Source organism: Phocoena sinus, chromosome 11 (assembly GCF_008692025.1).
Source record: "Phocoena sinus isolate mPhoSin1 chromosome 11, mPhoSin1.pri, whole genome shotgun sequence".
Lineage (NCBI taxonomy): Eukaryota > Metazoa > Chordata > Mammalia > Artiodactyla > Phocoenidae > Phocoena > Phocoena sinus.
This window is the reverse complement of record NC_045773.1, coordinates 27256392-27273667: the sequence shown is the minus strand read 5'-3', so window position 1 is coordinate 27273667 and position 17276 is coordinate 27256392. Positions and strand designations below refer to the sequence as shown.

Sequence of the window (17276 nt, the reverse complement as noted above, 5' to 3'; positions counted from 1 at the left end):
TGTTTTTCTTTAACATTTGAAATATTTTGTTAACTCTTGAACAACACGGGGCTTAGGGGCACTGACCCCTGCACAGTTAAAAATTCACATATAACTTTATATTATCCCTTGTATCTGTGGTTCCTCCTTATCTTCAGTTCTGTATCTGTAGATTCAACCAATCTCTGACCGTGTAGGACTGTCATTATTTACTACTGAAAAAACATCCACATATAAGTGGACCTGTGCCATTCAAACCAGTGTTGTTCAAGGGTCAACTGTACTAGTTTTTCTTGAAGTAAGCTTTGCAATGCATTTCTCAGTCATTTTACCTATAATCAGGTACCTATAATCATGACTTTTGAAAAGTAGAAGAACAGAACTATTCAAGTATAAGAATTGTTGGAGAGAAGGGCTGTTGGGGGCACGTGTGTGTGCGTGTGTGTGTGCGTGTGCGTGTGTGTGTGTACACTGTGGGATCATGTGTCAAAATTAGAGAAGACTGAGCAAACAATCTATTTATCTAAGTCAGCTTCTTATTTTTGAGTGAACTTGGTGAAAAAATATCCCCAAAAGATCATTCTTTACTTGGAAAAAAAAAAGAACCTCTGCTTCTTTATCAACCCTCTATCTAGGGGTCAGGTAGAAGCTCATACTTTCTCTTGGCATAGTAAGAAGCAGAGAGATTTATTCCTTCCGATCACATAAGTGTGTTCCCAATTTTTTCATACCCTTCATTTTGTGCTGGCCATTCTGCAAATCTGTCCCATGGCATCCACATTCTGTTTTGAAATCAGCTAATAAAATGTAGGTGATTTCAAACAATTTTAATTTAGCTTATGTTTTAGTTGTCATTTTCCAATACCTCCACCTGCTCTGAAAAGCACGTACTATTTAGTATGAATTAAACAAACCACAGTCATATTCACGAGCCTACAGCACCGTTTTGGACAGCCAAAATCGACTTAAGAAACAAAACACAGCCCTATAAAATATTCTCACGTTGTTAGTCACGAATGATCAATCCTTTGCTAATCTCCCGATCTTTAAATTACTGATCCGAGAGTTCACACTTTACTTTTTTTTTCACTCCATAAAAAAACCCTGAGAAAACATTCCCAGACTAAGACTTCCAATTGTGAAAACGATTTCAAGTCTACCTTTACTTCTGACTGATCAGGTATACGTTATGGTTCAGGAGGGATAGCAGTCATTAGCTTGGTTTCTAAGGAATTTAACAGGTTATAAAATGACTTCAGTGACATTATCACAGAGCTTCATGACAATTCTCAGACACTGAGCAGAGACGTTTTTAAAAATTAGTTTTACAGATGAGAAGACAGTTAGGGAGGTTTAAGCCCTTGCCTTCTGGCGAGAAACTGGAGAACAAGGCCCCTACCTCCAGGGCTCCTTAAGAAACAGGGAAGGATACCCACCATTTCCTCCTGCGTGTGTTGGGGGGTAGTAGCCTCCACATTTAAACCCAAGTGAGTAAATGCTACTTCAAGACCATTGCTACTTGCAAAATGTGAATATTACTCATTTTAACCTTTTCCTTTTTCACAGCGGTTCTGCACAGGACAACTGTCTTGATTCGAGTGAGCATTTAAAAAAAATACAATCACTCATTCATGCTTTATCAAGGGTCCCGGTTCTATTCTCATGAGCTGGAAGTCAGCAGGGCCATATTAAGAGACTGTTATAAACCTGAGAGTTACAAGCTAAAATTTAGATATCTTGGTACTTACAAATGAAGAGCTACTGCCTATTAACCTGCTCAGTAGGGCAAGTCAAGAAACTTCTCTTGTGGCTCAGATGTGGAAAGGGGGATGGACTGAAGAAGTTATTTTGCTTTGATTTCTTTGTGAGTCAGAATTTTATTCAGTGTGATATTAGAAGGAGGGTCTCAATTCAGAAAACTGCTTAAAGACAGGGCACAAGTCAAGGCTTCCAAATTGAGAAAAGGCTTTTGAATATTTGTTCTGGAAGTGCCTGGCAGTGTGCCGTGCACGCCCCCCTTTGCTCCATGCTGGTTGCCACACTTCACATATGTAAAGGACCAGAAAGAACAAAATGCTTTTCCTACAGGAAAAAGGGAATCTAACAGAGCAAAACTACTATCAGGCTTTATTGGAGATTTTCAAACTATAGCAGAAAATTCTCTCCGCCTAGGAGTTCTCCACTTCTCCAGAAAGGGGAGTCTGAGACTGACCCTGTGGCAGCCTTGAGCGACAGTCCTCCTCCTCGCTGGGGAATGGAGGTGGCACCAAACCTGCCACACATTTCAGATAGGGTTTATTTGCCAAGCAATAATGGAAATTGTCGAATTCACGACCTACAGGAGTTCCTGTAATTGGTCCTACAGGATAGATATCCCATCAAAAAAAAAAAGTAGTGTGGTCAAATACATTTAGGGAACTCTGGATTGAGCACAGTTAAACAAGCTTCTGTATGACTATATTCTTCGAGTTTTGAAATATGCTGGTGTACTTTGAGGCTCTCCAGGAGACAAGGGCGTGGGGTAGATGAGCGGATACACAGAGCTTCCTAAATATATCTGTCCACAGAGTCCTTTTCTTGAGGAGAGTCTCAAAAGCCTAGACCAGGAAATAAACTCTGGCCCACAGGCCAGCTTCCTGTTTTTGTAAATAAAGTTTTAGGGGAACACAGCCACGCTTGATCATTTACCTATTGTCTGTTGCGGCTTTTGTGCTACACGGTAGAGTTGAGACTTGACAGGGATCATTTGGCTTGAAGAGTCTAAATATTTACTATCTGGCCTTTTACAGAAAAAGTTTGCTGACCCCTTGCCTAGACTCCTATGGAACACACTTTAGGAAACATCAATACCTAGGGATAAAACCACTGGAGTAAGATACACAGTACGAATATCACAGCCAGGTTTATATCCCGTATTGCTCATTTATCTTGTGCAATAAACCAAAGATTCCATTTCACAAAACATTTCCCAATCCCTTCCCCCCTCCCCTCCTTGGACAAAGAGGCTATGAGCACCCTAGCTGGGAGTATGGTGTGTGCTGTGTATCCATGTGAACAATGAAAACCGTAAGACACCATTAATCCATTTCTGTATGACTCTGCAGCCATTTGCACCCAAACTCCGATGGTATCAAAAGAGGTTTCCTTACTTGACTGGTTCCCATGACTCCCGCTCAAAGCCCCTGTGAATGGATTGTGCAATTGAAGACTCCATCAAATCCACATATCTAACCACAAGTGGGGCAAACAGGTCTTGCAGGTGTTTGTGAAATTTTCCATTGCACAAGTTATCTAGAACAGATAAGCAAAAGCTCGGTAAGAATCCACAGTTGCTCCATCAGCATGCAACGTACACATAGAGAGGACTGTCTTCTACATTAAATATACCGCTTCTAAAAAAAAAAAAAAAAGCCAGAAGGAAGAAGGAGAAAGAGGAAGAGGAGGAGAAGAAGAAAAGAAAAAAGTACATGAGTGGTGTCATGCTTCAATCTGCGTGGAAGGAAAATGGAATTCAAAAACCTTTTACCCATTTGTGTCACTCTTCTAAAAAGGGAAAAAAGGAATGCTCCCTTAAAGAACAAAAAAAGCAACAATTGATACTTTTTTCTTTTCTTTTTTTCTAGGTTTTCTTTGCACCTGCTCCCTTTCTTCCCCTTACGTTACCAGGAAGAAAGAACATTCTGTACCCCTCTCTTCTGTCATCACTCTCCCAGGGGAGGAAGGTCTATTTTATGGCTATGTGTTGCTGTAAGATACTTGGAAATGCTTGGGGTGTTACTTAGCAGGAAATTGTTTTTCATCTAGGAAGCATCTTTCGATAAAAATTCAAAATGTGTAGAGGTCAATTTAGCTTGTTCAAGAGCAAATAAAACCCACAGGCACAGGTACCACTTTCTCACTGCTCTTGGGTTCTTCTGCCTAGTCAACAGGGGGCTTCCCTGCAACAGGACGCTTGTTGGAAGAAAGGGAATTTCATCAGCTGTTAAGTTTTTTTTTTTTTTTTAAGTAATCATAAAACTATGAAGAGCTGTGTCCAACCTGTAGTCTGCCTGGGATAAAGATGTTTCAGCAATCTGTTAACTGCACACTACTTAGGAAAGTCAGACAAAGATGATACATACAATCGGTCCGGAGAAAATCATTCAGCAGCTGAAACAGTGGAAAACTGTCCCATGTGTCTGGGGGCTGCACCTCTAGTGCTGCATCCATGTCCACTGCAAAGAGTGACAGGAACGTCTCGGCGTGTTCCACCATCAAGTCTGACCACCACGCAAAGGCCTTTGAAATGTGGCAGAGAAACAACAGAAAAGAGGCGATGAGCTACTGTCTCCGACGTAAGATGTGCAGTCAAGGCCTGGCTGTTCAAGATTCACTGTGCATCCAGCAGGGTTTGGTCATTTTATTGTAAAGAGAACAGCTTTTTTGGATAGAGTTGGGCCTCTATGTGTCCCAAGGCAATGCTTTTCATGATTCCAAGCCTGCCTTAGAAAGTCTTTACTCTGACCTACCGGTCAGAGGATGTAGCTGTAGAAATGACAGGTGTGGAACTTCTGTTCAATTTACAATAACTCAGTACGTTTTGAGTCATGCTCTTTATCACTCTTGTTGGCTAGTTCTTGCTCTAAAATATTAGAATTTGGGAGTTTCTTCACTGTGTTTATGGGTTTTCTGCTGGTCTAACTTGAAAATAGGCAATCATCATTTACTTATATCTACGCATCTCGGGCTTAATTGTCTGTGGTCTCATACAAGCTCAGCAACTCGTGTTTCCCTACACATTGGAAATGTTACTCCTATTTCATACCAAGGCGAAGGAAACCATTGTTGCAATTGTCGCAAAACTTTTGAGTCGAAATCTCTTTAAGCAGGGAGCCTCTGGTTTTGCATCCTGTCCGTAGGAAAGATCAGGCTTTAAGCTAGGAGACGCTCAGTAAGATTAGAACTTACTTTTCTGAGGGCTGGACACATATGTACATTGAAAACCAAAAATATCAGTGAAGTAACTCGTTTTCATGCACGTGGGTCCTTGGAAATCATTGTGCAGGGTCTCAGAGGTGACATTCACATCAGATGGGCCAGATGTGAATGCAATTCAAAGGCATGCATGCATGTTGACTAATCATTTCTGGCAGGGGGCATGCAGAATGAGTGGCAGTGTCATGAAGCCCCCCCCCCCCTTTTTTTCTTTTGCTGATTTCAAAGAGTGCAGAAAAACAAAAACAAATTACCAGCCCCTTCTATTGCCCCACCTCCCCACCCAGTGCTGTGAAGTATTTATTTACATGGGAAACACTTTCCCGAGCATCCACCAAAAAAAAAGATGAGAAGGCACTTGGAAACATGGAAGATGATTATGGAAATAATTCCATAAATGAAAGAGTTCGTTCAATGGCCAAGCTCTTCTGTGATCTATTAGTTATTTGGGGATATTCTAACAGCCACAAGGAGGCAGGATAGGGATCCACCTCTCTTCTTTCATGAGATTTCATTTTACTTACTTCTCCTTTATCAACATGTGGCTGGTTTGCAAATTAAATGGAAAAAATCAAGTCATGGACCATTCTGCAAGGTCGGCTTGGCTGGAAATAGACACCTGCTGTTTCCATTTCAATTGACAGTAAAACCTCACTGATTCAGAGTAATGGGAGAGGAGAGATGCTAGTCTGTCAGCAAAAAAACCTAAATTACTGGGCTTTCTAAAAGAGAACTATCCTTTTGCTGCCTTCTCTATGCAGTCTGTACCAGGGCACCCAAGTAAAAGGTACTGATTAACATATAAATGTATCATAAATGTAGAAGTACTTTTTTAAAACAAAACTTCTAATAATTGTAGATAAATTGACCTATAAATTGAATTCAAAGAGAGGGAAGCTTTAATTTTATAGATCCTGGGATGAAACTTGGAAGACGAGCCTTTAGAATTTCTAGAGGAAGTTGAGACCATGTCAAATATTTTCCTTAGGAGAAATTAAAAGAGCCACATCTACAATTGAATTGTCACAAATTAAGAGTAGTTGGGTCTGAATCGATGAGGTTTTATTGTAGTTTTACCACCTGGGGATGAGAGCCCTGGGTTTTGGGGCTTGCTCCACTGACTACGTGGCTAAATCCAGCAGAGGAAGAAACCCTTAACCCCACCCGCAGAGCTCTCCTAGCCATCTGCCTACTAGGCAAGGATCTTCTAAATGCTGAAACTTGCTGGAGTCCCACTCCTGCCCCCCAACCCTATGTGGAGGGCTGACTCTCACCATCCCTGATGCAGGATATTTGTAAAACTCACAAAGGCACACCAAATATTGGCTGGTACTTATTCTTTAGTTATTTATTTCACTTTGCATCTTCAGGGTGAGCCCAAGAAAATAGTTACTAGAGAGACTGAATTGCCTTCCCAGACACAATTTTGCTCTAGGATGACAAGAAAAAAAAAAAAAACAACCAAAAAATGAGACAAAACAAAAAACAAATCCTAAATGCCTGTAATTAAACATTTCTCAGCCCAACGTCATACCTGGTTCTTACCAGCTTTATTGAAAAGCTGCAAACCAGAGGCCATAAGAAGCACCTATGTCTACCATCTACAGAAAATGTAGTCCCTTGTTAGAATTTGATAATGTACTGAGAAATTATCTACAGTTGTTACATTCATAATCACATAGATAGGTAGCCCTACAAGGAACAATGACTACTGTGATATGAATTATCACCATGGAAGTCTAGTAGAGGAACACAGGATTCTAGTGAAGGAAGAGAATTTATTTTTCTACACCCAAGGTATTTCTTTCAGAACCTCATAATCAAACCTGACTCTCTGAGAACGAGAAAAAGAGTCAGGCAAGGGCAGTAATCACCAAAAAGCCATATCATAATTTTAATCAAACGAACAGAGTCTGTGTATCTAGGGTGGGCAAGGCGAAGGTTTAGAATAAAACGACAACAACAATTACATTTATTTATCTTATACTTGCTTATACAGGTGAATGCTATTTTTGTACATGAGCTAACTCAATGTCTGTGGGTGTCTAAAATCTTCAGAAATCTTTTCCAAAGACAAGAAGGAGTTGTACTTTGGCTTCTAAATACTTACCCAGTGCTTTTCCTTATGAAAAGGCAAAGATGTATGCTTTAGGGGTATAGTCAGCCACACTGAACACACTCTATACTTTGTACACAAACTACATGTATATATGTACCCCTCTGTGTACCACAATACATATATACATATACATACGTATACATAGAGAGAGGGACTGGGCAAGTGAAGCAACAGTGCATGAAGGCATAATTCCTGCGTGTGTGCAGGTGTGTGTGTGCACATAATTTAGGCTCTGAGAGCAGGATTAAGCTGTAATTTAGAGATACGAGTGACAACTTCTACCATGTACTGCACGTGTGTATACATGACATAGTCTTACCTGGGGGGACTTTTTTTTCTCCTGAAACAGTTAATTACTTTATATTGGAATTCAAAATAGTTTTAAGGCTTATTGATTTTTTGGGGGGGAGGCAATTCTACTTGTCACTTTTATTTGTGTGGTGGTGTCACCAAACAGCATGACCACACACCCAAGATCCATGCTGAGGATTTAGTGACTTTCTAGAGTTTATTGAGCACCCAGAGAAGATGGCAGTGAATACTGGCCAGTAGAAAAAAAATTTCGTCTTTCATCCTTTTGTCAGCAAAACCTCATCCTCAGCGTGCCAGGGCAAATTCTACTTCCTTGTTTACAGCCCAGAGGCTCTTGACCAGGCTTTACCATGAAATCAACTGGGCAGTTTAAAAAATTACCAGTACTCGGCCCCTCCCTATGAGATTCCAATTAATTGAGCTGTGGTGATACATGGGCATCAGCAATTTTTAAAAGCTTCTGAGGTGGCTGAAATCTGTACGTGGGCACTGAGAACAGGTGGTGATGCCTTTCCGGCCCACTCTATCGTTCAAACCCAACCTCCTTCCAGCATATTCTGTCTGTGTCATTCATTTGGTACACTCCACGTAGGTTTTGTCCTTTTTATGATCACATATGCATATATTTTGCTTCCTTAGTGATGTATTCCTAATAGTACAATAGCCAAGCTTTGTGGAGTGCTTACTACGTGTCAGGCATAATACTAGATGCACTACTACTGGCCTTCCATCCCAATGACTATCTGAGGTCCATTTATGCCTATCTCCAATTTACAGCATAAGAGAGGTTAAGTAACTAGGTTGAGATCACAAAGCAAGAAGGCAGCAAAGCTGGACTTCAAAGTCAACCTCAGAGCCTGAATTCCTGGCCACTCTGCATACTATCGCCTGAAGGTCGAGACTGCCTGATGCTCCCTTGTCCATCAAAAGAACACTGAGGTAGCTGCCTCAGTGTTTTGCAGACAGGTAGTTTTTGATTGATCAAGTAATGAGGTTTTGTGACTGGGTGAAATGCCAAATTCAGGACATAATCCTGTACATTGATCTAAAAGCAAACTGGGTCTCCGAATTCCAAAGTATACTGAAGTTTTCATTCCTAACTTCTTCTTTTTCAGTTATACATATACATATTCCGATTCGTTTTCAGATTCTTTTCCCATATAGGACATTCCTAACTTCTAAAGTTAATAAACAAGAATCGAATTGATTTCTACCCTATTTATGAATGGCTGTTGAATACGTAAGATTAAAATATTTTTGTGATGATGGTTACGAGGGCAGTTTAAGATGGTGATTAGCACATAGTGAAAAAGGGCTTTCTGGAGAAGTGAAAAACAAAATGTCTTCTTTGGATTATCAACTTTTCTTTGGTACCCCTTGTGAGTAATTTGGGAAAATATCCTCCTTTCTCAGACCGCAGCAGCCTCAGAAAATAACTTGATTGAATCAAAAATATATGTCCGTGTTCTTCTTTGATCATTCACTTAAAGAACAATTGTAAGTGAGGAAAACCATCTTCTTTGAATCCATGTCTTCGCAAATTTGGTCTGACATCTTGGGAAAAGCCTCAATACCCACAGCAGGGGAGGAATGGTCTGGAGATGATTTTGTGGACACCCGGAAAGAATATACTTACCATCACTTGAACCCCAGATGCCCCTAATCTGAAAAGCACGTCGCACAGGACAGAGCAGAAAAAAATTCTAGCCCAGCTTAATTTTATGTCTGAAGGTGGGTCCTAAGTTTTTACGTTTAGAGTGTGTTGATTTAGCCCCTCTTCTCACTCTCGGCTGTGCGTTCGCTGGGTGCTGAAGGAGTTAGTTGTACCTGCCTCAAGGGGTCTTCACCCCATTCCTGAGAGGGTTTTGGGGAAAATCACGATTCTCTGGCACTCTCTCTCTATATAAATACTGTATATATGGTTCACATACAGACAGCTGTAGAGGAAGATTAGTATCACTCTGGCTAGCTACTACTGGTGACTACGCTCGGTGCTCATTTGCTGAAGTAAAGGTAAGTACAGACGGACACAGGTACTACGACAGGCTAAGGGGACAGGATCAAGGCAGGTAGGAGGTGTGTGTCGAGATGGAACTGCAGTGGTTTTTAAGTGTATCAATTGCTTCATGCACGCACAAGGTAATCTCCCACATTTACCCTGCCGTGGAGGGTCACCCATTGCACAAGCAGTCCACTGGCAATTGCCATTACATTCCTCGGGTCGGTGTTAGGAAGCAGGGGCACTGGGAAAAGTCCCATTAGAAGACATGGTACTGGAAGGGCATGCACAGACTATGACAGCAGGTGGCTGACTCATTCGTTTTGGTCACATACCTCTTTCCCCTGCCACGATCAGCCAAGATTGAACGGAAAAACAGGGAGGAAATTTAAATATGCAAATCAGGCATTAGTTGGGATGACTGGCTTTATGGTGTATTATATATTATTTAACTATGCTGTCGATTTTCATTTAGTCACGGGAATGATCATTTTAGGTGCTTCTGACGTTACTTTTATGGATGCCCCCTTTTTCCCCCCTTTGCTGCTTGGAGGGGAAGAGTAAGCATGAGTACAGTTTTCAAAAAGGCTATTTTAAGAGAGATGATTTTAAATCTCAGTTTTGAAACAAGCAGTGATATAACAGTTTGATCATAATGAAATCTTGGAATCTTTTCTTGGAAGGGTTGGGTTGTTTAAGTCCTTACAGGTTTGGGATTTAGTTAGCCTTGAAATCCCTCAGTTTATAATTATTATCAAAATAATCATTTTGACAGTGGTTTGTAAAAAAAAAAAAAAAAAAGTAAGCTGAATTTATTTAGATGTATGTTGGAGAATCGACAAGTTGAACGACACAGAATAATCTGTTTCTGTCACTGCGTTTAGCAACCCAGGTCATCTGGGTTTAATTTTTTAATTAATGAAGACTCTAGGGTGAGTGGGCTAAGTCAGGGAGATAAATTCAAAAAGACGGTTCTCGATCCACACACCAAATAAAATAAATCGAAACAACAGTGGTAGCAACAGAAACAACCACAAAAGACCAAAATGTATTTCATGTGTTCCTGACAATAACCATATGCTGCTTGATAATTATCTTGAAGATATACTCACCTCTTTGGCTTGTTGCTAGAAACATCTGAAAACTCAAGATGAAACGTATATCACGCAACCACTTTTCGGTTGCTTTAAACAACCTCCAAAGACTCCTCCTGCAAAACTGTCACTTTCATTCTCTTTACAAGGCCAGTTAAAAGAAATGGGCGTTAAGGCATCTTATTCACAAAGTTGCTGGTAGAATCAGTTCTGCAACATCATCTAAGGAACAAGAGGCTTTGCCCGTGATGCCCACTTACCTCTGCGTGGTGTTCCTCATTCTGTTGAAGAACTTCAATGACTAGCTCAGCAAGACGTATTGTGTCTTCCAGCTTTTTGGCAGGAGTGATTAACCGGCCTACATTTTCTGTAGTACAAGAATTTGTGTTAAAATTCAGCGAAAGCGGCAGGCTAGTTTTGTGGCCATTAGAGCTAGTGGATAAGAAATTTCCAAGAGTTACCCTTTTTTTTGAAAGTTTCATGCAAATGTTAAGTGCCACATAATTAGTAGTGAGCAAACCATAACGCCATTTTATTATCATTATCACCATTATTATTATAATACATATTAAGAAAAAGCAGTGCTCCAGCTTCCAATTTGCTTATTAAGCTATATTAAGACTATGACAGCCCATTTCAAATTTGGCGACATTTTGTACACATGTTCTTTAAAGACAGCATAAATGGAGTATCTTATATCCCTCTCTAGACAGTGCTCGTGCTTTCTGAGGTGAGAAGGTGTAACAGAAGCTTAGTCTTGATTGTTGCCACGTTTGTCCCTTCACAGTTGATACTACAGCATTGTTTTTCGTTCTAGGTCTGCACGTTTAACAGGTATAGGAAAAAAGCAGATTCAATGGTCTAGCTGTTTTAAATTGTCCAGGGAGGAGACTGAGAATTAACGGACATTCTTGGGCCATTAGGAAGAAGGCAGGATAGAATTTTTAAAAGAGTGTTGGGTGTAGATTATTGGATGAAGTGGTTTGGACCACTGGTTGGTACAAGTGAAATTTTGTCAGTTAGGTGGCAACAATGTACTCTATTTTTTTCTTTTAGTTTCTACTGTGTTGAAAGGGCTTTGATCACACTCAAGAACAAACTGAACCCTGATTTCTGTTGCATCCTTTATAGAGCTAAATTCATGAATGTTTGCCAATGTTATTATGTTACCAAAAATTACATTTTTTTTCCCCTGTGGGGGAAAAGAGTAATATTTGAAACATAAAGGTTTTCTTAGCCAATGAAATGGCCTGAATTCAACCAGTCTAAACTCACAGGGGAGCTTGTAGTTCATGCTCAGACCCCTTCAAACCTTGATGCCTGAGTCCTTTAGAGCCCATGGGTGTAACGGCAATACGGATCCTTGAGCACGATTCCACAAGGAGGATATATATGTGCACAAAAGGACTGCTGAAACTTAATCTCTTCATCTGAAGCAGGTGTGTTTTGGCTTCAGGATTTTTCTGGCTAAAGATCACTCAATACTTCACAGGAAGGGTCGGTTTGTTGTTGCTGGTTTGGTTTTGCGTGGTGTGGAGTGGGAAACAAAATCGTAGAGATTGTGAATTAAAAAAACAAACAAACAAGCAGCTCCTCATAATTTTTTCCTTGTGCATTTGTTAAACAGGCGATGAACATGTCAGATGATTAGTAATCTACGATTTAGCAACCAAAAAGAAAAATTCTGTGAAACACTGTGCAAATGGAGTGGTCCAGTCAATGGGACCTAAGCGTGATGGACCTAAGAGTAAGGTTATTGAGGTGTTGAAAGTTTCTCTCCAACAGAGCCTGATGACTGGTGTGACGCTGGGCTTTGTGGACTCAGGCCAATGGAATGCTCCATTGTCTCTGCCAGCCTCAGCTGGAAATGTGGCTGCATAAAAGGTTAGGACATGAAGGTGGGAGCTGTGGGGAAATAAATATGCAGATTAGGCAGAGAACCTCCAACACTCAGAGTAAGGAAATGTGCAGTGTTCAGGGACTGACGGCTCACTGCCTGGTCTGGAGCAATAAATATTTGGAGAAAGAATGAGTGACAAGATTGATTTCTGTGCTTTTGGGGCACCTGGTCTGTTTATAATTTCATAAGTGGACTATCGTAATTCTGTTAGTAGACTTTCAGGCATTTCTACAAACATACTGTGTATATATGTTGGGGTAATATGTGTAGAGTGAGGTATTTGCATTTTGATAGTAAATATGCATAGGCTACTATTTTTTTTGCTAGTTGATATTCACATTTACACATCAATTTGCAAATTCCTCACGCTATGCTTATTACCCATTTGACACATACACCCACATACACACATCACACACTTACATACATCTTCTAGGAAGCAGACAAGCCTGCACGTTAATACAAATCTGCAGAAAATCCCACTTGGGGCACATCTTTGAAATCTCTTACTTTCAAAATAGAGAACATGGTCCTTTCAGGTGGAACACTCACCAAATCTAGGGGAATTCTATCTGTCCATGACATATGGTGTAGAAATGGAAATCACATCAGTATTTTTATGTACTTTTATTTAGAAGCTGTGAATGGTTTTTGTCTTTGGAGAAATCCAAGATGCGTAAGCTAGGATCGCCTGAAGATTTGTTTTAATATGCGGTGCTCTTAGATTGGCCACCATATATGTCAAGAGCCACACATAAAGTGCACATGCGCAGTCTTTCTGTGAGTGTGTACACATGCACGCAGATATGTGTATGCCTGATGTATATATACAGACAGTATGTTTAATAAAACCTTTTGCCATTTTGCTTTAACACGCAACCATTTAAAGTCAGCAGGTTAAGTATCCTTGAACCTAGGACGTTTGATCTTCCAATGAACCCATGTAGCCAGACTTTCATTTATTATTAATTGGCTGCAACTCCATTATCCGTAGATCAAGCTACTTTATTGTGACACAACTGTAATTTCCTCTTCACCTGCACTGCTAACTCACTAGCTAGTAAAAATGGTACAAAAAGCAACTTCTTTAAGATGTTGTCTTTAAAGAAAATATTGTGCAAAATCCTCTAGTCCCTCCTCTCTCCCCCCACCACCAACAGAGGTCAAGGAGAAATTTGTGCTTAGAAACGATTTTTTTGGGTCACATCTGCTGTCTGCAATATCTGGAAATGTACTGCAATATTCCTATCACCCAATCTTGTACTAGCTGGAGCACTGACGAAGGGGAACTAAAAATACAATATACTTGGTAAACATTTCATACAACAGAATTGAAGCTCATAACATAGAAAAAAAATCGTCATGCAAAATGTTATGCAACAATGTTATTTTGTGCTGACATTGAGGTTTGAAAATGTTGCATATGTCAGACAGAGCTAGACAAAAAAAAAAAAAAAATGTGGACACTGGGAAATAAATGCTCTCTTTTCGAGTCTCTCAAAACCTACAGTGTCAAACTCCAGAGTCTGAGCCTCAGGTTAGTATGCTAAACAAAATTTCCAGAGGAATGAACGAAAAAAGCAAACTAAACCAGAAAGCTGTCGAATAAAGGAAAGGTAGAAGTTTACAGTACTTGATTTGGGCCTAGGCATGCCTTTGAGCCTCTGATATAACATGCTGGTCTGCATGTGGGTGGGTGGAGAAGGCCCAGGAGGAGGGGGAGCTGCTCTGGTAGGTGAAGAGAGGTGGTAAAAAAGTAAAGAGACAAAGTGACTGTCACGAAGGATGACAATTAAGATGACAAACTCCGAGAAGGACAAACAAACAGGCAAAAACGATCAAACACGAATGGAGAGCTGCTGCTTCCTTGGCGTGACTGCAACGTTACAGAAGTGTGACGCTGTTTGACGAGGGACGGGACTCTTACCAGCACCCTCAGCACCACCGTACTGAGACACTCAGAAGCGGAATGCAAATCCTGGATGCCTTCATCCAGGTGGATACGCATGAATGATGGCGGCGGCATCATTGACCGAAAGAAGATAGACGTTTTGTACAATAAAGAACACCTGTATGTTAAGAGCTGCTTCCTCCTTCCAGGTGACCAGAAACGGCCCTCGATGTTGACATAATTGGAGGATCTGGCTTCTTATCCCCAGGATGTGACTTAACTTCCTACGGAACCTTGTACCTTCTACTTAAGCCTCTCTGTGCGTCAGCTTCCTCCTCTACAAATTGAGACTATTAACATCGTTTTTTGTGTACCTTGCAGGGTTGTGGATAAGAACAAACAAAACAGTGCATGGGATGGATCTCTGTAAAGCTTCAGGTGCCTACAAATGTTCACTGTTATCTCCTACATTGTGAGAAGGCAGGAATTAATTGCTTTGCAAAAGCAGATGAAGAGCCGTTATTAGTTCAAGCAAGCTCGTGAATATTCTTGCTCCCTTTGTGGAATTTCAACGTGTCAAAATCTGTCATTTGGGGGGAAAAAAATGTGTGGTATCTGATTGTTTCCAGCTCATTTAATTATTTTCAACTTGGAGTTCTCATGGCTTTTATATTGTGGGTTGAATCATATATAAAAACTTGCCAGCTTATCAAATATGTTACTTGCTATTCCAAATGTTAGAATACGGTAATCAGCACTTGACCCATCTGTCATGTGGTTTACAATATCAGCACAGCAAACATCCTGTAACAATAGCCTCTCCTTCAACACAGGCACTGACACTATCAGCTTCTGCAATTCTCTTTAATGAGTGTCTCATTAACCTCAGACCTGGTCCTTTCTAATGGTTCTCGTTTATAGAGCAATCTGTATGGTGATTGCCAAGTTTGCTTCTTGGTTTGCTTGAATTTTTCAACTGGGAGAATGCATTTTACTGCAGGCTTAACAGGAAATGCAACTCTAGCACCATTAATTTTAAAAAAAATATATGAGAAATAAGGATAAATATAATATTCTGGAAAAACCATCTCTTAAAAGCAAAAGTTCATGTCATTCTTTTCTTGTGGGATCACCTCAATGTTTGAAATGAAAGACCAAAAAAAAAAAAAAAAAAGAAAAATGAAAAATCTATTCACTATTCTCCTCTTACTTAAATCTTTTGTTTGGGAATGACTGTGTGTAAATAGAAATTTTTAAAAAATCAGTTTTAAATGACAGCTATATAAAGGAAGGCAACTACTAATCTCTTCTTTATAAAAAGGTACTCCACATTTTACGTTTTGTTAAAATCTGGTCTCCACCTATAGCTGGGCGGAAAGTTGGGTGCATCTCTGGTAACACCTTCTGGCTCTCTGAATGTGTATTACTTGAGTGTGCAATTCTTAGGGAAACTCCTCATTTATTCTTCCCAGAAAACAGAACCTGTGTAAACCACTTGACATGGGGCTTTATAAAACAATGAAATGTCCCCAGGCTGAACCATAACCGGCGAGGCAGCAGATACATATTTCAGCTCAATGGGTCTTGATGAAAATTCGTAAAGGGATTCCCTCCTGCCAACTGTCTGTCCAGAATTCTGACAGTGAGGTTTGCCACCATAGAAAAACAAGCTCCCTATTTTTTTCCCCTCACAGAGCAAAACAAAAACATCATACCTTGGTTTCCAACTTCATTTACCCAATTACCATTGCTCATGTTTACACAATTAAATCTGCTTGGCTTCCAGAGAGGGAGTTAAATGTGACTGCAGAAAAATAAAAAGAGAATTCCTCTGCAGCCTCAGCTAAAGCCAAGGAAGAGAGGCATCCAGGAGTGAGAGACTCTCCAATTAGCCCTTAAATAACCTGACCGTCTCTGTTCCAGCAAGTGGATTGCCAGTCCCTGAAATATCATATGAAAGATGGATATGGTTGATGGAAAGCCCACTTACAACCAAGTTCCAACCTATTTATGTGTTGCTGAAGACGCCAGTGTTTGTATTACACTATTACTAAAAATAACTAGCCTGGAGCAATTCACTAGGATTTGGGGGTAGGGGTGGATAAAAGCTAGAGTAGGAATAGAATGCTAAGCAGAGAGCCACAACACGCTTTCCAGAGCACCCTGCCTCCTTCAAATGATGGCTCCACGGACCATACATTTAGCGCAGGGCTATAATTCAACATAATTTCTTTAGTGGGGCATGCCATCATATATACTTGATTCCCTGTATCTTCATCACTCTCTTTCAGAAGATTCCATCTTTAGGACAGTATAAACTATATGGTAATAAAGACCAGTGGGTGAACCATGGATCTTTTTTGCTACTCTTTTCATTGCAACCATCTTTGTCTCTTCCCCATAAGGACATGGGCGGCATGGCCTGTCCATTCTATCTCTAACATGTCTCCTGATCTTATCTCCCACTGTACGAGATCATGTGCCCACACTCTTGCTGTGGGGGGGGGGGGGGGGTAGATACGCAACTCAAGTCTCATCACCTCCACCTCAACTGGTGCTAAAGACTCCAAGCCAGCATTTAGTTCCTTCCGTCCCCTGGAGTTCACTGATCATGCAGTGTCCATGCTGATCTCCACAAAGCACACATCTGAACCCGTCATACTCCTGCTCAAAAGCCTTTAAGAGCCTTCCCTCCTCCCCCCACCAAAAAGAGTTATGCCTTCATAACACAGGCTCAACTCCTCTGTTGATACCTCTACTTGAACCCTTATGGCCCCTTAATAATGGCCAATTGTAGGTATGTTTGTCTTCCCCTAAGCCCAATGAATTCTTTATTTCTAGGGGCTAGAACAGTACCTGGCCCAGGGCATGTCCTCAAATATTGGTGGAAGAAAATCCTCAGCGGATCCTGCCCAATGGTGTGCTTTCATGGAAAACCAAATACTCTGTGGTTGCCATGTGCATAAAAACTACACAGCAACTTTTTTTTTTTTTTTTTTCCACAGCAA

General features: G+C 40.6%; 1 protein-coding gene across 2 annotated transcripts in view; it reads right to left on the bottom strand.

The window, feature by feature from the left end:
- The window catches only part of CADPS (calcium dependent secretion activator), a 478794-nt gene that overhangs the window by 91737 nt on the left and 369781 nt on the right, over positions 1–17276 (bottom strand). For both annotated transcript variants that reach the window (XM_032650169.1, XM_032650170.1), the window contains 3 exons: positions 10738–10844; positions 4101–4257; positions 3129–3270 (listed from right to left, as the gene is read on the bottom strand). In XM_032650169.1, the coding sequence (XP_032506060.1) occupies positions 3129–3270; positions 4101–4257; positions 10738–10844 (406 nt within the window). The remainder of the gene's footprint in view (positions 1–3128; positions 3271–4100; positions 4258–10737; positions 10845–17276) is intronic.